This window comes from Neofelis nebulosa, chromosome 7 (genome assembly GCF_028018385.1).
Source record: "Neofelis nebulosa isolate mNeoNeb1 chromosome 7, mNeoNeb1.pri, whole genome shotgun sequence".
NCBI classification, from domain to species: Eukaryota; Metazoa; Chordata; class Mammalia; order Carnivora; family Felidae; genus Neofelis; species Neofelis nebulosa.
Window position 1 is genome coordinate 73,431,950 of NC_080788.1, and position 21,375 is coordinate 73,453,324.

General features: G+C 40.5%; 3 gene segments (V, D, J or C); all 3 read left to right on the plus strand.

Moving 5' to 3' along the window:
• Nucleotides 1-2,526: 2,526 nt before the first annotated feature.
• On the plus strand, nt 2,527-3,395 carry LOC131516900 (T cell receptor alpha variable 22-like). The segment is given in 2 exon segments: nt 2,527-2,742; nt 2,929-3,395. Coding segments are annotated over 2 exon segments (489 nt in total).
• Nucleotides 3,396-6,243: 2,848 nt separating this feature from the next.
• Nucleotides 6,244-9,108, plus strand: LOC131516901 (T cell receptor alpha variable 13-1-like). The segment is given in 2 exon segments: nt 6,244-7,699; nt 7,862-9,108. Coding segments are annotated over 2 exon segments (387 nt in total).
• A 9,153-nt stretch (nt 9,109-18,261) lies between these two features.
• Nucleotides 18,262-19,063, plus strand: LOC131518224 (T cell receptor alpha variable 9-2-like). The segment is given in 2 exon segments: nt 18,262-18,319; nt 18,443-19,063. Coding segments are annotated over 2 exon segments (381 nt in total).
• Nucleotides 19,064-21,375: the final 2,312 nt, after the last annotated feature.

A 21,375-nucleotide genomic window follows, 5' to 3' on the forward strand; every position in this document is an offset into this window, starting at 1 on the left:
CATAAACTTTGTCCAATCACCCCACATGCAAGTGTTTCTCCCTCCTCTGTGATAATAAAGCTTTTAGTTCATTCTCCTCTTAGGGTCCTACTCTTTGACTCTACTCTATTTATGTGTAATGGCCTTCCTGGTAGACTGTAACCTACTGTCTCATCTCTTTTACATATTCTTAACACCTGGTAAATTGCCTCATTTATGGTAAAACTTTAGCAAATGTTTATGCATTTATTCTGCACTAGGTAGAACAACTCAAATAGCACAAGATGAGAATTGCCAAATTGTCTTACGTTATTGTCTTCCATGAAATTCCATTTTATTTTATTATTTTTAAATTTTTTTAATGTTCATTTATTTTTGAGAGAGAGAGAGAGAGAGACAGAGAGAGAGAGAGAGAGAGAGAGAGAGAGAGTGTGAGCAGAGAAGAGGCAGAGAGTGAAGGAGACACAGAATCTGAAGCAGGCTCCAGGCTCTGAGCTGTCAGCACAGAGCCTGATATGGGGCTCAAATCCACTAACTGTGAGATCATGACCTGAGCTGAACTCGGCTGCTTAACCCACTGAGCCACCCAGACGCCCCATGAAATTCCATTTTAAAAGTAGGATTTGGGGGCACCTGGGTGGCTCAGTCGGTTAAGCAGCCGACTTTGGCTCAGGTCATAATCTCACAGTTGGTGAGTTCGAACCTGATGTGGGACTCTGTGGCTGACAGCTCAGAACCTGGAGCCTGCTTCAGATTCTGTCTTCCTCTCTCTCTCCCCACTTCCAGCTCATGCTCTCTCTCTCTCAAAAATAAATAAACATTAAAAAAAATTTTTTTAAAGTAGGATTGGTTTACTTTTAATTCCCATTCAGTCTAAGCAGTTACTTTGTTTCCTGGTCATCTGCTTCATGAGGAAGCATGGAAGAATGGAGCTGGGGCCTGTGCCTGCTGAATTGCCTGGTCTGAAGTGGTCTTTGTGAACTGTTTTGGTCCACTAGGGGGCACTCTAGGCTATAAAAGAAACAGATTTTTTTTTTTTCCCCAATAGTAAGAGAGTTGAACAATTATAAAGAACAGAAAACATGTAAGCCAATGAAATTATAGATAGCAAAGGTGGGGGGAAATGGACAAACATACTTGTGTAAGGTTCATCTCAGATTTTCAGAGTTGCCATTCCATATAAACTGCAAAAAGTTGTAGGCTATTTCTCTGTCAACCACGGTGAGAATGATTGAGCACGGTAAGTAAATAAAAACATTTCTGGGTACTCATGAGGTAGCTTAACAGAAAACATCCCCTGACGTGTTTTCAATTTTTAAATTGTTATGAATAAAATCCCCCAGAACCACGGACCTAGAAATTATTTCAATACCCCAGATATCCTTCCTACCTTTTTATATATCTTGGGTGAGAATGGAGGAAAAAGAATGAAGAGAAGAAGAAAAAAAGAACAAAAAAATAAAGAACAAAAATAGAAGGAAAGGGGGATGACAGAATTTACTCTGACCAGTACTGTGTGGCCTGGCCAGAATAAACTGTGTGGGTGAGCAGGGTGTCCAAGAGTTACACGGGAGAGGTAGAGAGGTGGAAATTAAATCAGGGTAGACATTATGCAGATACCCTATTTTTCACCAGCCAAATTCTGGTTGGAATCATTTTCCTCTTCTTCTTTTTTTAAATGCTTATTTATTGGGGCGCCTGGGTGGCTCAGTCGGTTGAGCGTCCGACTTCGGCTCAGGTCATGATCTCGAGGTTTGTGAGTTCCAGCCCCTCGCCGGGCTCTGTGCTGACAGCTCAGAGCCTGGAGCCTGCTTCGGGCTTTGTGTCTCCTTCTCTCTCTACCCCTCCCCCGCTCAGGCACTGTCTCTCTTTCTCTGTCAAAAATAAATAAACATTAAAAAAAATTTAAATACTTAGTTGGAAGAAATAAAAAAAAAAATTAAATGCTTATTTATTTAATTTGAGAGAAGGAGAGTGCAAACATTAGAGGGCTAGAGAGAGGGAGAGAGAGAATAGCAAGCAGGCTCCACACTCAGTGAAGAGCCCACCTTGGGTTTGAACACATGAATCATGAGATCATGACCTGACCCAAAATCAAGAGTCATACGGTTTACCACCAAGCCACCCAGGCGCCCTTGGAATCATTTTCTGTGCAGATGGTGACTATATGTCTTGGTTTCTAGAACTCTCCTGATTTCAAAAAATTATTTTTACTTCTGCAAAACAGAATGCATGCTATCAGATACTTTTCCTTAGTCAGAATTTTCACATCACTGAATTCTCACATCGTCTGTCTAACTATGCAATTTGGGAAATGGGGTCACTCTTCTCTATGATTTCCAAGGTTCTGTGTAACTCACTGAGACACTAACTCTTCTAGAAATATCATTCACCCTTCCTCAGTCACTAACGCACAAATTTCTCACATGTTTTAAGAAAAAAAAAAAAAGCCCTTATAAGTGCATATATTGGAAATACTGTCCCTACCTCCCTGCAATGTTGGCAAGCACAGTTTTGGACAGATTACTCTGCAGTCTCCCTGGCCACTGTGGGTGGAGTCTCAGTCCCGGGACTGACAGGGTTCAGGTGTGATTGGTGCTCAGTGATTCTGGAGGGACGTGGTGACTGTTGACAACACAACTTCTCTGGACCCAAGACTCTACACTCTTCAGAGTAGGGGTGAAGGCACGTCAGCAACCAGACAAGGAGTCATGAAGAGACAGCGGGGAGCCCTGCTGGGGCTTCTGTGGGTGCAGGTTTGCTGTGAGTGGGGGCGTCCCAGATGGGGGCGGGGGAGGTTCACAGCCCGCAGTGGAGGGGGAGCTGCACAGAGCTCCTGCAGGGTCTACACCCTCAGCGGGTGTTCCCGGGAATACTTTATGGGTTTGAAAACTGCCTCAGTGGCTCTGCAGTGACTTCTTTTGTGTTTGGTTTTGTCTTTCCAAGCAGGGGTGAGAGGGATGGACGTGGAGCAGACACCTGCAGCCGTGAGCCTCCAGGAGGGAGCCAGCTCTACCCTGAGGTGCAATTTTTCCAGCTCGGTGACCAACGTGCAGTGGTTCCGACAGAACCCCGGAGGCGGCGGCCTTACCCGGCTGTTTTACATAGTTTCAGGGATGAAGCAGGATGGGAGGTTGAACTGCACGGTGAACACTAAGGACCGGCACAGCAGCCTGCACATCAGGGCCTCCCAGCAGGAAGACTCAGCCACCTATCTGTGTGCGGTGCAGGCACAGTGCTCCCTGCTGCTCTGCAGCCTGTCCCCAAACTGCAGCTGGGCTCCCAGCCCAGGCTCCTCCACCAGGAAGCCTTCCTTGTGCAGCCGCATTTGCACAGCGTGCTTGGGACCATCTGGGGCTTTGCAGGCTCAAAGCTGGTGGCGGTAAACCTTGCCAATAAATTATTTCAAAATGAAAGTGTGTATGTGCACATTGCCTAAAGCATATTGGAGGGATGTTAGTTCTTAAAATGTTTAGAATCTCTGGTTTTGGAACTTGCTGCCACATGGGAAAGCAAAGATCTGTAGGCTTCGAAATAGAAAGTTAAGATAAAGATAAGAGCCTCAATGGAAAAGAATAACAGTTTCATGAGAAGTGTCAACTGATTCAATAACCGCTCATTAACACAGAAGCTAATTTGAAATTCATTTTTCTTATAACTTAAGACACAATGAAATACATAGACAAGCATTCTGAATTGTACAGAAATCATGAAGCCAATTTTAGTTTCATAAACATGGTCCTAAAGTTATAGAAAATGTCAGAAAAACCAATTAAATGCTTCCGTATAAATTTAAATTTAAAATTAAATTCAGATTTACATGAAACTGAATGGTATGTAAAGTCATATATATATAAATTGTTCCACTAGAAACATCAGTGCTAGATTTACTTTATATTTCATTAATTTATCAGATACCTATGCTAATTTTCTCATAGGATATGAAACAGTCTTTAAGATCTGTTGCACCAACAGAAATATTCTTCTCAAAATTAAAAATTATCAAGAGGTTAGAGTGGGAGAGAGCCAAAGCATAAGAGACTGTTAAAAACTGAGAACAAACTGAGGGTTGATGGGGGGTGGGAGGGAGGGCAGGGTGGGTGATGGGTATTGAGGAGGGCACCTTTTGGGATGAGTACTGGGTGTTGTATGGAAACCAATTTGACAATAAATTTCATATATTGGAAAAAAAATTATCAAAAATTTCATTTGCAGTATTACATTTACCAACAGCAGTGACATGTTTTCAATTATTTCGATTGAAACGAAGTTACTGAAAGTATAAATGTTGATAACCTAATAATTAATTTGGAGAAAGCAACCTAGAAAAATATTATTATAGTACACTACCAAAGTATTATTGGGGTTCTTAGGGTTTGGTATGTTTAATAACTTGTATATGTTTATTATATTAATATTTTTATATATTAATATACATTTGATTTTTTTACAGTTTGTTTATTTTGAGAGAAAAAGGGGGGACAGAGGGAGAAAGAGAGAGAGAATCCCAAGCAGGCTCTATGCCCAGCACGGTGCCAATGAGGGGCTTGAGGCAAGCTCTGACCCTCGACGGTGAAATCATGACCTGAGCCCAAGTTGATAGTTGGATGCTTAATCTACTCAACCACTCAGGCTGACTTTTTTAAAGACAGTTTTATATTTTATTACATAGTTTAATTTTTTTTTCTTTTTAAACATGGGGCCACAAATTTTCTGTTTCATTGCATACCACCAATTATATAGCCAGCTCTGCCTGGGAAGTTTGAACACCCAAGTTAAACTGGAATAAGGGAACTAGAAGCCAGAAAGCAATCAGGCTGTATGAGAAAGTATTTGTTGCTTTACATACGTTTGAGTAAGCTCATCCACCATGGAGCCAACCCCATCTCACTGCCTGTGGTAAATTTTATACAGAGTGAGTAAAGTTCCATTTTATTCCATTTTTTTCCCTAAGGATTGGGATCCTCCTTGAACCATCTTTGGTCTCCCAGAAGAAAAGAAAACCCAAAGAGGATCTTACCCTGAAGACTCTGTCTCTGCTTCTGAAGAGGCCCTAGGATTGGTTAGGAGCAACCTCAGACCCACAAGATCACATGTGGTTGTGGAAACGGGCTTGGGGTTCCATGATTCAGGCAATTTCTCCTCACACTCACATCAGTCCACACTGCTCACAGCCAGTCCTCAAAAGACTTGCTTTGTTATATAGTACAAAAGAAATTTAGAACTGGAAGAGCCCTTAGAAGGGCTTAGTCCACTTCATTTTACAAAACAAAGGCTGTACCCAAGATGATACTATGGAACAATTAGGTTGTCAGTGAGCTGGGAGAGAAAGAAACTGAGTTTCCTCACTTTCTCTTTGGCATTCTCCCCACTGCCTCCTTGCTGCAGGGCCATCCTGCTGGGTAAAGAGATTGTGTCTAATGCAAGCCCAGCCACTTATATCTCTGCAGTTTGGGTCTGGGAGAGCCATGGTCCAATCAGTTTGATTGCCTGAATGGAGAGTTGCAATTTGTGTAAATATCTGACACTTTGGGCAGGAAAAAGAACTCAGGCTGAGCCACTGTTAATCTACCTGCAAACTTACGTAGTCCTCACTGGTTTCTGGAGGTGAAAGCCAAGGATGATTGTGTCAACTGAACACCTCCATGCATTTCTAAGGACTTTCCTAAAAATAGCAGATATATTTATATCCCAGGTGGACATCTCATGAAGGCAAAATGTGAATATAGAGCATCACTAATACATTGTTATGAAATGTAATCACTGCATTGGGAGACTACGGGGGAATATCGTCCTCATGCAGCTGGCCATCCATGAGTGTATTAGAAAAAGCCTTGCTAGGTCTACACTTTTTGATGATGAGTCAGGCAACATTCAATGAAATAATCACGGGGCTATGAATTTTGCCCAAGAGATGATTATACTTGTGCTATAGCTCATATATAGGACATTATGCTAAATAGAGCATACTCATACTATAACGTTCAGTTCTGGATAACATAACTCAAAAGGGAAAATATTGACTTAAAGTATATGTCTCCAAGAAGAGAGAAATTCACCCAAAGAAGGTTTTGGGAATTCTATCCTATGGAGGAGGATGGATGAGTAAAATGAGGAAGAATCTTAGAATGGAGAAAATTTACATATGTAAAAACACACAATTTATATTTACAGACAAGTTTATATGTTGATTTTGATTCTTCATCAGAGTTGTCCCTAAATTTTTAAAGGTGTGGAATGTGATTGAGGATTTTTTTTTCTACCTAATTTCAGAGGAGTAGTGAGTACAATTCTTAGGAAAAGGGCTTCCACTTAATGTAGGTGAGGCAGTCTTGATTTCCCTAGGATCCATTCTCATGATGAGTAGTCTACTTGTACTACTCCCCTGGGCAGCCATGGCAATATTTAGGCTTCCCTAGATTGTCTTCATTACATTGTAATTGGAGAATATCAAACTATTAAAGTAGATGAGAAAGGATTTTTGCCAGAAAGGGATAATTCTGGAAATCTACAGGACTAAAGAACTTTATCAGTGTCTTTGGAACACTGTAGTGGAGTTTGGGAGAAAAATGGCCAAGTATGGAATCTGAGGACTGGCCAAGGCAGCAGAAATCTACGCTAGGAGAGTTGGCTTACACGTTAGAGGAACCTCTACTAAGGATTTGAGTCACTTACTACATTTTGGACCTGGCACCGTTTTGATATCAGACAATAAAAGCATCTGTAGTATAAATGGCGACATATTTTGGATCTGAAACCCGATATATTGTGAGAATTTCCATTCTTTCCCCCAATACTTTGCAGTATAAAATCCTTGTAGCAATAGGAATAGATTTCTGAGAGCATGTCAGATTTCCCATCACAAATAACCAAGTCAAAATGTTTCCTAACTCATGGACTTGTCCCCCTGCTCCTTTATCATTGACATTTTTATGACAGTCATATTAACTGACAAAGATTCCGCATTTTGACTGCTGGTAATGTCACTTCTCTGGAAATTGCCAGGTCACAGGCAAGACCAGCTCAGAAGAGCAGAGTCTGAGATAAGAGGCATTTGAAATATTTATTGTTTGGCTTACATGTTCCTTTTAGGAAGAGTTTTTCTCCATAACAGACAAATGAGGCTGGTAGATTTGGCAGAAAGGGAAGGTTTTCTATGTTCTTTGTTTAAGACAGTGAATCATGATTCCTTCCTCGTTTCAAACATGTACACGAGGCCCATCATTGAATAAACAGCAACAGGATCTACTCTTTTGAACTTAACAGTGACTCAGTAGTGTGCAGAGGTATAAATCTTAATGTTTACATTCTTCCTGTGCATCTAGTCTCTGGTCTAGGATGTAATTTGTTTGACGTATTGCTGCCATTAATGCGTCTGAGTCCCTCAGAGGCTCGGGGGAGGGGAAGAAGGTTTTCCCCAGTGAGTTCAGTACAGACGTGACCACAGGAGGGTGCACCTGAGCTGCCGAAGACCAGGCGGAGGGTCCATGGTAGAGCATCTGCATGAGCAGGTCTGGCAGAAGCACAGTCGTCTTCTTATTGGCTGGTGGACACGTGGGAAACCACTCTGACTGATGCAGGAAAGAAGGGCGGGCCGGTACTAGAAGTAGCTGTGCTGGCTGGAGGTGGCAATTCTGAAAGTGATTGTAATTGTAATTGGGAGGAACCATGAGGACATCCGAGGGGGCTTTCATCACGCTCTTGTGGCTGCCGCTGCACTGTGAGTTGAGTGTTTATGAGAAACAGAGTAATTAGTGGATAGTCTTGAGAAGTCAAGACTGACTTTACTCAGGTTGCCTCCAGGTAGTGGAGAAAAGGGGAATTCTGAAGCGTAATAACGCGGGAATTGCTCTCCTTTCTCTGACCTTTTCTTTCTGCACAGGGCTCAGCAGAGGAGAGAATGTGGAGCAGAGTCCATCCACCCTGAGTGTCCAGGAGGGAAACAGCTCTGTTATCACCTGTAGTTACTCAGACAGTGCCTCAAACTACTTCCCTTGGTATAAGCAAGAACTTGGAAAAGGTCCCCAGCTCATTATAGACATTCGTTCAAGTGTGGCCAAAAAAGAAGACCAAAGACTCACTGTTTTACTGAATAAGACGGCCAAGCATCTGTCCCTGCACATCGCAGCCACCCAGCCTGCAGACTCAGCTGTCTACTTCTGTGCAGCAAGTGCACATTGTGTCCCAGACACCTGCTGCCTGCACCCAAACCTGTGACTGGGCAACCCCTGTCCTTTGACACAGAACTTCAAGTAGATCATTTGTGCTATTGTTTGTCTGCAGGCAGAAGCTAATGTGTTAGACATTAAAGCATAACTTAAGACAACTGGGATCGAGATGACCCAGACAGGGTTAGAACATTTTGTTGAATCATTGCTGCTTATTGGATTTTTGAAGGGAGTTAGTAAGGTTTTATTTTGCAATTCAGGTTTAAAGCTGATTTACATTTGCTGTTCAGACTCCTGACATACAAACAACTTCTTGGTAAATTGTCACATTCCTGTCATGCATTAGCTTTCAACTCTTATCTTTCCAGTACTGCAGATGTTGCTTTTGTTCTGTTATAAAACATTGTGTGCTAAATATAGAAAATATGTAAAAAGCAAAGTGTGAAATTGATAATTGTGTACCCAGCTAATTTATTATCAATGTTTCATTTACGCTCTTCTTAAATTCTAATGTAAGTTGGATTCTGATTTTTTCCGTTCAATGTTATATCCTGAATTGAGCATTCTCCTCTAACACCTGATTTTTAATAGCTCTGTGAGAGATTTTCACAAGTCACAGTAATATTTTTAATTTTTTTCCTCTTCTGTCTTTCTGGCAATATGTGGCAATCCTTTCTGTGTGTTCTGAATATTTTCTTCTTGAGAAAATGTGAGTTAGGATTTTCTTGAGAGCCCAGTGATGGTATGTATGTTATGTATATTTGAGGAAAATTAAAAGCAGAAGTGATTTGTCAAGAATTTGAATTGAGAATTAAGACTCTTTTCAAAACTTTGTTAGTATTTTTTCACATCTACAATCATATAATTTAGAAGGGAAAGTTGTATCTTTCAATCATTATTATACAGAACAAACTTTTTTTTACATAGTTGATCATCAATAGATGTTTATTAATGGAAGAAGGAAAAGGTGAATTCTGCTATATATTTAGAATTTTTATTTAAGCTTGTGAGTAAATTAAATTTATAAGTTGACTTGTGAAAAATAAACTCCTAAAAGTCTGTATTTGGTTATTGAAGAACATAGTATTTCCTTCTGTTTATCTATGTGTTTTTCAATAAAGCTCCATTGTTTTAAGGTAAAGAAACTTACTCCTAGACATTTAATGTTTATTGTTCCTTATGATTGGAATCTTTATTCCTGGGATATGTGGGCAAAATTATTATATATATTCATCATGCACCTCACCTAAGTATTCTTCGTGGATTGCAGAAGGCATTTAGATTAACATTTATTGTAGAGATAGCTTGCTACAAATTTCCCTATCTTAGCTTCATATTTTGACTGAGTTAAGCATTACTTGTGCAGCGTTTTTAAAAGGTAATTCTTTTAGTGGGGTGCCTGGGTGGCTCTGTTGGTTGGGCGACCAACTTCAGCTCAGGTCATGATCTCATGGTCTGTGGGTTTGAGCCCTGAGTTGGGCTCTGTGCTGACAGCTCAGAGCCTGGAGCCTGCTTCGGATTCTGTGTCTCCATATCTCTCTACTCTTCCTCCCCTTGTGTTATATAAAAAATAAATAAACATTAAAAAAAATTTAAAAAGGGAATTCTTTTAGTGTTGAAAATAGAATCAATATAAGGAAAGAATTTGCATAAATAATTATTTTCCTAATTCTCCCACCCCTGCTCAATAGCAGGCTATTTTCAAGACATCTCATATTCTTCCTAAAGATGGATACAATTGGTGATTTGGTATGGTGAGAATGATCCCTCTTGGCTGAGTTATGGTGGTCAGTTATAAGCTAACTGGTTTGTTGTTGTAGGGAAAGTCATTAGGTTAAATTAGGTTTAAAATATCTGAATAAGAAAGGTCAGTATTGTAGCCCAACACCTCAGTCAGCTTTTATTATTTGATTATTTGGTTATACTGTTCGCTCCTGTGCAGTAGAAGGAAGGCGACTCTTGATTGGTCTATTTCCTCCAAGCCTGATAAGGAGTCAGAGGGAAGGGCAGTTTATATTTTACTGTTTTCTTTCTTCTTAAACCAAGTTAGAAGAGAGATGGTGCAGTTACTCTTAGTTCAACTGCTTTCTCATACTTAGGCGAGAATGTATTCAACAGAAGAAAACAAAAAGCTAGTCAGAGGGCAGAGTCAGTTCATAGCTTAGATCCAGATACATTCAGGCTTTAAAACTTCATTATGGATGGTGGATCTGTTACCACTGCCTCTGGACGATGTATATCACAGGCTTTATCACAGAAATTCTTTCTGCCATTGTTCTGAAGGCCAGAAGTTGAATTTATTTCACTGGGATGATATCATGATGCTAACAAGGCTGTACCCCCTCCAGACACTCTAGGGAGACATGATTCCTTGTCTCTTACAGCTTTGGTTGCTACCTGAATTTTTGGCCTATGACTACTTCACTCTAACCTCTGCTTCCATGGTTTCATTGATGTCTCTTTTTCCTGTCTTCAAAACTCCCATTGCTTCCTCTTAAAACTATACATGTGACTATATTTAGGCCCACATAATCCAAGATTATCTCCTCATCTGAGGATCCTTAACTTAATCACATCTTTAAGGTTTTTGTTTATTTTTTTTTCTCCTCCATTTTCCACCTGATGTTTGTTTGTTTGTTTATTTATTTATTTATTTATTGTCCATTATTTTGCCTCTCACAGTTGGCATGGCTGGTGCTTTCTTTTCTAAGCTGAGAAAATAATATACATCTTGGGCAGAGTGCAGTCATAAAAATAGAAGTCACATCACTTATTTTCTTTTTTTTTTTTAATTTTTTTTCAACGTTTTTTAATTTATTTTTGGGACAGAGAGAGACATAGCATGAACGGGGGAGGGGCAGAGAGAGAGGGAGACACAGAATCGGAAACAGGCTCCAGGCTCCGAACCATCAGCCCAGAGCCTGACGCGGGGCTCGAACTCACGGACCGCGAGATCATGACCTGGCTGAAGTCAGACGCTTAACCGACTGCGCCACCCAGGCGCCCCTCTCAGTGTTTTAAAATTGTATTAAAGAAATTCTATAGAAAAATGGGCTATTTTTGGATACAGTTATATCTGTGACTATTAAATTTAATACATAGTATAGATTCATCTAACCACTATACAATCATGATGCAGAATGAGTTCATCACTTCACCCAAATCCCTTGTTCTGTAACTTTTTAAAAATTTTTTTTAAATGTTTATTGATTTTTGAGAGAGAGAGAGAAAGAGCAGGTGAGGGAGAGAGAGAGAGAGAGAGAGAGAGAGAAACACAGAATCCAAAGCAGGCTCCAGGTTCTGAGCTGTCAGCACAGAGCCTGAGGCAGGGCTGCAACCCAAGGTCTGCGAGATCGTGACCTGAGCCAAAGTCGGAAGCTTAACTGACTGAGTCACCCAGGCACCCCAGTTCTATAACTTTCTAATCACACTCTCTGCCATTCATAAATTTTTGTACACCTGTTTGTTGTTTTATATTTTTATCTTGTAAGAATGTCATATGAATGGGAGCGGACAATACATAATCTTTTGATAACTCTGCATCTTAGTGGGAGGAAGCTCATGCCACAGGCACCTGTATGGTCTCTGCCTCTCCCACAATCTCAGTTTTTCTTATCCCTGATTTTTTTAACTTTTAAGTTATTTTATAAAAATGATGAGTTATACGCATCATTTCAAGTGTTTAGACTCTTAAAGATTTGATTCATGTTTCTAGAAAAGAAACACTATAGCCATCAAAATGGAGTGGTTTAGTGGACTGTAGGACCAACTCATCTAGTCAGGTTGAGACATGTTCTTGACAGAAGTCTAGTAGTATCTAGTCTATTCTAAATTTTTCTAACATTTAAGACAAATTTTATTGATTAAAATTCCCTTTACTTGCACTAATTGGGGTATGTTTATTGTTTGGCTTTTCAAGGAGATGACACAAAGTAACATACACAACATTTTTTTTAATCTTTGTTGCACTAACAATGGCTTTGTATAGCTGAATTATAGCATCAGGATGGGTATTGTTTCAGGTAAAGACTTTACTCAGACAAGTTATTTTACCAGTAAGAGAACAAAGTCATGTAATTCAAAAATTGTAACGTTTATCATTAAAGTGGGAATATATTTCTAAAAGGACAAAGAAACAAAAGAATAGAAAGAAGAGCATGAGAATGAGTGGTGCCAAACATCAAAGAGAATTCTCTTCTAATGGTCTTGGATAGAGTTGTCTGCTTTATACAGTAATATGTTTCAAGTTTCTTGGGTCGGCACTCACCTCTGTGACCTGTCTGCTTCTGCTGATTCTCTCAAGAACCTCAGCTTAAGATTCCTAATATGAGCAACATTTTGCATTGTTGTCAATGAGGGATCCATAATGTCATACTAGATGGTAAACGTGTAACCAAGGATCCATTTTATGTACTTTATCTGTTGAACTGGTAATAAATAGTACCTCATAAGGTCATTTCACATGTCTCCATGGACGTCTTTCTCTGGGATTTTGTTCAGAGCTGATTAAATGAAAGGCCAGATTATAATCTGGGATGAAAGGAAGAGTGTGAAGGGTTTATTTATCGAGTTCTGTTTGTGAAGGTTGGACTATGTGTGGGTTGAGACAACTGAGCTACATGGGCTGCAGTGAGCAGTTTATGGTAAGACAGCACAGGACTTCGTGAGGGAAGGATGCAGGGCCTGAGGGCTAAGGCTAACATGTACCAGGCCACACTAGTTCCAGGGTGTCTGCTATAGTAACCCATTTCAGTTTTTTTTTAAGTTTATGTATTTATTTTGAGAGAGAGAGAGAGAGAGACAGAGGGTAAGCAAGCAGGCAGAGAGAGGGAGAGACAAAATCCCAAGCAGGCTTAGAGCACAGAGCCTGACAGGGGGCTTGAACTCACAAACTGTGCTCATGACCTGAGCCAAGATCAAGAGCCAAACACTTAACTGACTGAGCCACACTGGTACCCCAATTTTAGTTTTAATATTCAATTTGTTGTTCCACTATAAGAGAAGATTGGGGGTGGGGGTGATAGTAGAGGTGAATTTTCTGTGTGAGGGCAAACCTTACGTAAGGCTTGTCCCAGAGAAATTTGTTCTGCTATAGAGAAATTAATGGAAATGGCACAGGTAGTACACAAAGTCCACTTGATATTTAGCTCTTTTTTTGTGATTGCTGTGATTTTCTGATGGGAGAGTGCTCAATCCATGTCATAAATGAAATGCTGTAACTAGTACACACTCATGGCTCCTGGAGGGAATGCAATTGTGTAAGTTCCTTATGGAGAATGCTTCAAACGCTTCCTTGGGATGGAATTCCAGACCATATTCCAGCTTTCCAGATTTTATGGGATTTTGTTGGTTCCAAGACACAAACAGGCACGAACAGCCCCATGTTGATCGTCCTAGAGAGTTTCCGTAGCAGTGTTTGTTTCATGTTGCAACCAATTGTCCCTTCTGTGATGCATGGTCTCTGCAGATTTTTATAAATGGTCAGTGGAGATCATTTGGCTCCACCAGGCAGCTGTCCTAGGTTTGATATATCTTGTTCTCATGGAAGCAACAAATCATCACTTTCAGTGATTCTTTAAAAATTGAGGCCAAGTTTGCAACATCTAAAATGGAATTACTGGATTTGTCTTTATGTTCAGGCAGAAGTGCTTGCATAAGAACCTTGGTCAGAAAGGTGTGTTCAGTACGATGACCTCATTTTCCCCTAGCTTCTGCAGTGTCTCTTGTATTATGAGACATTGTTCATGACAAAAAGTTTTTGAATAGCATGAAGACATCCAGTAATTCATGTATTTGCTGTCCCTTTTAATTGGATGCATGAGAGGGTTAAGGAAAGTTAGAAAGTTAAGGCACCTCATTGTGTTTATAGTGTTTGGAAGCTGTGAAGGACATTAAAGACATACTGACGGACACTGATTACATAAGTTTTTGTAAATTGATAGGCCCTAGAGATATTCACTAGTTCAGCCACTTGAATTAAAGTTCTTGCTATGTGATTGGATTTTATAAGGGAGTCTGGAGTAGCAATTGCATGACCAGTCTGGTGTCTCTTTCAATGTTTAAGATAAGATTATTAAAAATCTATTAATTCAGAAGCTTGTCTGAGAGTGTCCAAAAGATTGATCCTGGATATGGACACTTCCTGAAAGTCAGAAGCACAATCATGAGGTTCCCTTCATTGAGAAATGTATTAGAGTTTAAAAATAGGAGAAGTTAATATTTCACATTTACTCAGCCAGCTGGTAGAAAAATGTTAGGTGTTTTCAGAAAGTTATACTCTATCACTTAGAGAGCAGGATAGTTGGTACTCTATTCGGTTCCATATTTCATGGCGACTGCAGTACAAATTCTGGAGATGCTTCAAACAATGTAGCTGAGGCTACAATGATTTTGAGACAAGGACGTTAAGACTTTGCTACTGTGTCAGGAGACCAACAATAATAGGCGATGGATTTTTGTTCTTTGCCATGATGTTGAGGAATATCCCTAGGACACAACTTTCCTTTTTTTTTTTTTTTTTTTTTTTAATTTTATGGGGAGTTGCAGAAGGAGAGAGAGACAGAGAGAGACAGAGAGCCTCAAACAGGTTCCATGGGGAGCCTGAAGCAGGGCTCAAGCCATGAAACTGGGATCTTGACCTGAGCTGAAATCAAGATCAAGTGTTCAATAGACTGAGCCAGCCAGGAGGCCCACAACCTTACTTTTAATGTATATACCCAGAGAATGTGTATTACAATCAAATATCATATGATCAGCAGTCCTGTTGAGGTGTATGGGGTCACCTAGGGTTTATTATCTTCAGAACTGAGCATAGAAACTATCTATTGACTGTGGTTCAACTGGGGTAATCAAAAATATACATCCAAAGGTTGGATAACCTTATGACCAAACTCTGGTTTCCTCTGCACTTTCTGAACAGAGCTGAGCTGTCAAACTAAACAGTGAAGAGAAGAGACCTCAGTGACAGGATATATTGTCTGAAGGCTTCAGTCTAAACTCTTCAGCAAAGAGTGACTAGATTTTTCTGCTTTTGGCCCCAACAGGGAGACATGAACAGATACTGATAGAGAAGAGAAATACTGACATAACAACAGGTAGACTGAAAGAGCTACAGTGATGTGTCTAAACACTTTGCCTTCTTATCATAACGTGATTTATTTCTACGTTAGGTGATAAAACATAGAGTGTGCATACATGATTCTTAATCTTATGTTGTTTTCTTAATCCATCACAGGTAGTATTTTTAAGTGAGTGCCATCCACCCACTTTCATCACAGACGCGATGAATGAACGTATCACAGTTAAACCATCAAGCCTCATTTCAGTGTTAAATTTTACAAGTTCTTTTTCAGACAGAATTGTTTCCAAGTTAAGAGTCGCTTAATGAGAAAGGATGTTTGGGCAGTGAGACTCTCAGCTGGTACAGAGAGAAGTGTGACGTGACCCACACAACGTGCTACCCCAGGAAACCCCTGTTTACTGTTCTGGGCAGCAGCAGCACATACCCAGCCATCCTTCCCTCACCTGGCAGGCTCCCTTCACAGTGCCCAGCCCTGGCATTGAAGTAGACATTTACCATTTCCCATGAGTGGAAGATCTCAAACATGCTTCTGTACAGCCTTCTGAAGGTGGTCATGGCTTCAAGGTAGGGTCATGTGTCTAAGTGGGGATGGGCCCTGTGAAAACGTCCCTACCCAGCTAACTAAAAACGGGAGATAGGCAGTGTCTTGTGGGTACCTTGGGAGGGAGGCATAGTGGTATACAAAAGGATTTCTTTGTGCCAAATCGCTCTAAAACCTCTGATTCCATGTTTTTTTCCTTCAGGATCCAATATTGCCCCAAAGGGAACTCAAGCCCCACCAGCAATGTTAGTGCAGGACAAGGGGGCTGTCATCCTGGAATGCACATATGACCCCAGTGATCTAAGTTATAGTCTGTTGTGATACAAGCAGCCCAGCAGTGGGGAGATGATTTTCCTTATTCTTCAGGATTCTTAGAATGAACAAAATGCCACAGAAGTTTGCTATTCATTCAATTTCCAGAAGATAAGAAAATCCATCCATCTTGCCATCTCAGCTTCATAGCCAGAGGACTCCCCAGTGTATTTCTCTGCACTGACGGAGTCTACAGTGAGAAGCATGTTGGAGGGAGGTACCCAAACCCCAGGGCTCTTGTTGATACATCCCTCTGCTGTAGGGCCCAATGCAGGGAGTTGCCGTCCCATACAGGAAGTGGCTAGGGCTGTGGCAGCTCAGATGTAGGGTTAGAGGGAAAACCTGACTCTAAGAAAATACTTCCCTAGGTAAGACAGATCATGCATCAAAAACATCCTGATCCCTGAAAATTTGTATTGAAATTGTTCATTGAGGGGCACCTGAGTGGCTCAGTCAGAAACATGTGACTTGGGCTCAGGTCATGATCTCATGATTCGTGTGTTGAGCCCCACATCACACTCTCTGCTGTAAGCACAGAACCCGCTTCAGATCCTCCAACTCCCTCTCTCACTGCCCCTCCCCCCCCGCCTCTCACACACACACACACTCTCTCTCTCTCTCCCTCTGTCAAAAATAAACATTAAAAAAAAGAAAGAAATTGTTTATTGATGACTACAAGAGCACCGTAAAGAGTTTGCCGTTTTGTCATTAGATTCAGCTAGAAGAACTGGCTAAAGAAATTTGGAAACATGTGACTCAAAAATCAGCTAAAATGTGTTTGAGTTGTTTTTTTTTTTTAAAAGAGTTATAGATAATGACTTCCTCTTTATTTTCAAGCCAGCACCATCCACACCTATCTGGAATTCTCCCTATATATTTAAATAGAAATTTCATGCTGCTTGTCCCAAATTCCTTCCAGCACAGTTTTAAGGCAGGTTCTGACAATGTGATTTGCAAGGTGGAGGAGAAGCGAAGGGATGTGTGAACACAAAAGTTATCCAGGCCCGAGTTTCTTACTTCCCTCTGCATCTGGGAAACCATTCCCATGTTGCTCTGGGAAGCTGCTTGATGTGAATCTGTGGAGTGGCCCCAGCAAACAGCCTGAGCTAAACTTCCATCTATGTGTCTGGAGATAAATGTTTACAGGGCTACAGAAGATGTGTGCCTCTCCAAAACTTATCCTGATAATCCTGATTCCTTACCTTGTGAGGAAAAATTATTTGATTAAAGCTTGGCAGAAAACTCTAATAGAAAGCACCTTTGAGGCTAAAACTTGTTAATAGTATAGGATTAATAATTGTTGCCTAATTCACATAACAGTCACCTTATACATATAAGAGTCAACAAAACAGTGAGAGAATGAGATAAGAATCTCAGATCATTCAATAGGAATTCGACAACTTCATTTATGATGTTTCTTCTGTCTAGAATTCACACTTTTTTACTTTTTAATGATTTTGAAAATGAGGAATACTTGGCGACTAAAATATTTGACTATAAAATAGTATGACTTTTCTACTGGAAAGCTTTTATTAAGAAGATTGTATTCCTTACAATTCATATTATTTTAGGAGCAAGAAATACTGTATTTCAGTTAAAAGCTATTTGTTTATAAATTTTGTTTAAGATTATTTAGTGAGTGCTTAAAAAAGGACAGTGGGTATTCTAAATATTGGGTTACAATGCTGAAAAACACAGAAGCACTCAGTAATGAGTTGACTTCTTATAACTTTCTATATATTCAACCTCAACCCTTTTCTGGGGGTCAGTGGATTATAGGCTGGCCCACAGTGGATATGTAAAAACATAAAGTACTGTATTAAATGCTTTAGAGACTGTTATCCTCTCAGCTACAGAAACACTCTGGGATGTTCTGTTAAAGAACTTCCACATCAGGTAGTGTCCTAAGAAGAAAGTAGACCTGGGAGGTCAGGATTGCTGCTGTTCAGATTTCCAAGTGCCACCTGAAGACTGCCATGTGCCTCATAAAGTCAGGGACAAAGACATCTTGCTGACTCTGGGAGGACCCTGGCCACCATGCATCCTGTTTCAGTCCCTGTCCAGCAGGGGGTGCAGCTTCCTAACACAAACACCTTTCCTGAAAAATGTGGGTTTCCACCGATCATTGCTCTGTCTCTCCAATGCTTCTTCCTGCTACGAATGAAGCACATTAGCTAGGTGACACTCTAGAGATGAACTCTTCTCCAGGCTTCGTGACTATGGTACTCTTGATGCTTGGTAAGTAAAATGCCTCTTAGTATTTGGATTGTTTCATCTATTGTGACAGCAAAACCTATAACTATAATTTTATCCAGGAGATTTATGCCCAAGGTAACACAGGTCTCTTTTCTTTTTTCCCAGGACAAACCCACGGAGACTCAGTGACCCAGATGGAAGGCCCAGTGACCCTCTCCGAAGGGGAGGCCCTGACTATAAACTGTACTTATTCAGCGACAGGGTACCCCAATCTTTTCTGGTATGTCCAGTATCCTGGAGAAGGTCCACAGCTCCTCCTGAAAGCCTTGAGGGACAAGGAGAAGGGAAGTCACAAAGGTTTTGAAGCCACCTACGACGGAAAATCCAAAACCTTCCACTTGGTGAAATCATTAGTGCAAGCGTCAGATTCAGCTGTGTACTACTGTACCCTGAGTGACACAGTGACAGGGACTGCAGGGGGAGCTGAGCACAAACTCTGAGCAGAACAGGAGCCCAGATGCTGAGCATCTCTGACTGATCCTCTCTGGTTCCAGCACAGCGTATGGTGGTTTGCCCCTCAGTGTCTGCTTGATACAAAAGTCGTACAAATGGCTAGAGCATGGGAACCAGAAGGAACATTCCCCAAACCCAGCTGTTCATTAGTGCAATATAAATGCAATAGTTCCTAAGCCAGGACCTAAGTAATTTCAAGGTGAAACCACATAACATTGAAGTGGTGTCTTGCTCACCCTGCAGTGAAAGTCCAGCCCCACAAGCTGCTGAGGCCCCCCTGGTGGGTATTGCTGTGTCCAATGACACACTGAGAGAGCCAGGGTGTGCCCGAGAAGGTGGTGTCCGTCCCATGTCTTCCTGACAGAGGATGGGCAGGAGAGGTGATGGGAGAGCTGCAGCCCCAAACCAGGTTTGAATAAAGAAAGAAGGGGAAGGAAGAAAGGAGGGGAACATATGTAAGTGACAATGAAAAGAGAGGCAAGGGACCTGTGGCCTAGTTTCTTTTCTAGGAAATCAGATTGTAGACACAGGCTGATGTTCAAAATGAAGGGAGAGGGCAGACACATAATTGAGGAAATGACTCATGTCCAGGCCAGTTAAGTAGATCAGTTGGCTTTGGAACAGTAAGAACTCGAGTGAGATGGTTTTCAGTGCTCAGGCAATATGGTGAGATTAAATGGTCTTGGACTGACTTTTTATAACAATATAGATACATAGGTCATACTGGCAGAAAATCCTATAGATTTCTCTGATGTCTCTCCCAGAGGGAGGAAAATCATGGGTTTTGGAAATGATATGGGATGAGGAAAAATAGTGAAAATGACGATAGAAAAAGCAAACTCTGCATTGCCCTGCAAATATACTGCCAGACTTTGCAAATATTACAATCTTCTTTAAATATTCTCTCCTTATTAGCTGATTTTATGAGTGAGCCATGATCAGAATATTAATACATTTCCTAATATATTAGTTATATATTCGTGATTTAAATTAATTTTTTATGGGGCAGCTGGGTGGCTTAGTCAGTTAAGCATCTGGCTTCAGCTCAGGTCATGATCTTGTGGTTTGTGAGTTCGAGCCCCGTGTCAGGCTCTGTGCTGACAGTTCGGAGCCTGGAGCCTGCTTCAGATTCTGTGTCCACCTCTTTCTCTGCCCCTCCCCTGCTCACACTGTCTCTCAAAAATAAATAAACATTAAAAAATTTAAAAAAATTATTTTTTTATTTAATTGGTTAAAATGTAAATTTTACAGTCAAACCTTGGTTTGCGAGCATAGCTTGCTCTGGAAACATGCTTGTAATCTAAAGCACTTGTATATCAAAGGAAATTTCCCTATAAGAAATCATGGAAACTTAGATGATTCATTCTACAACCCAAAAATATTCATTTAAAAATGATTACAGTACCGTAATATAATACAAAATAAAAAGAACATACTAATCATAAGGAAAAATAAATAGATTAACCTTGCACTTCCCTTTGAAAACCTTTGTGACCGGTGTGAGGGAGATAAGAGAGAGGAAGGTTAGTATGTAGGATGACTTTCACTATCACTAATGGAATCATTGCTATCTATTGGCTCAATGGAATCTTTTTTTCTAGCAACTTTAACAAGGAACCTATCCAATGACACTTGCTTTTGCCTCCTTTTGAGGATTTCGCAGAAATGTGACATTGCATTGTTGTTAAAAGGATTCATTGCTCGCACTGCTACAGCGTTATTCAGGTGGTGATTTTCTACAAAATTTTGCACTATTTCCACATTTTACACATCTCCCTAATGTCATTTGAAGTGAGGGATTCCTCCACCTTTTCCTCCTCCTCCTCCTCTATAGAGGAGATGCAGATGTAGACTTCTCATAAAACCTTGGAATTTTGGCCACTCGCATACCTTATTGGTACTTCTCCATGACTTCTTTCTCAACTTCCACTGTAATCATCTCCTTCTTCTTACCACCTTTCCTTTCAACCTTTTTCTGCATGTGGGCTACTGTATACACTCGCATGGATGTTGACTACAGTACAGTGTTAATAAACTCTTGTCACATACTGTATTTAATGTAACTGGCAATAAGGCAGCAGAGGAAAGGGTCTATATCTGCAGGCAGCCTGACCTAGAATGAAGCACAGCATTCCTAAGCTCACTCTTTTTTTTTTTCCATTAAAGAGTTTTATTTTATTTTGCATTTTATTTTATTTTATTTTTTTTCAAAACAAACACAAAAATTTTATTTAATGATTGCTAAATAAAATGACTAATGCTAAGCACTCTGAATAATAACTAAAATGTACTGAGTTCTTTTTATGCACCTAAGCTCACTCTTGTATGGAAAAGCAAGAGTGTCCATACACTGTCCATAGGTGCTTTGAAATGACAAAAAATGTCCAAGTGCCAGTTGTGGGCACCTTCCAACATTCTGAAAAATCACTGATTTCTGCCAAACACCACAGCCTGAGGCTGAGCATCTGAGCATGGGAGACCATCACCCACAATTCCACAGCGAAAGAGAGAGAGAACCATTGGCTCAATTGTGATCATGTGATGTTCAGCATCAGGTACTACTCATATTGCAAGACATCACTCAT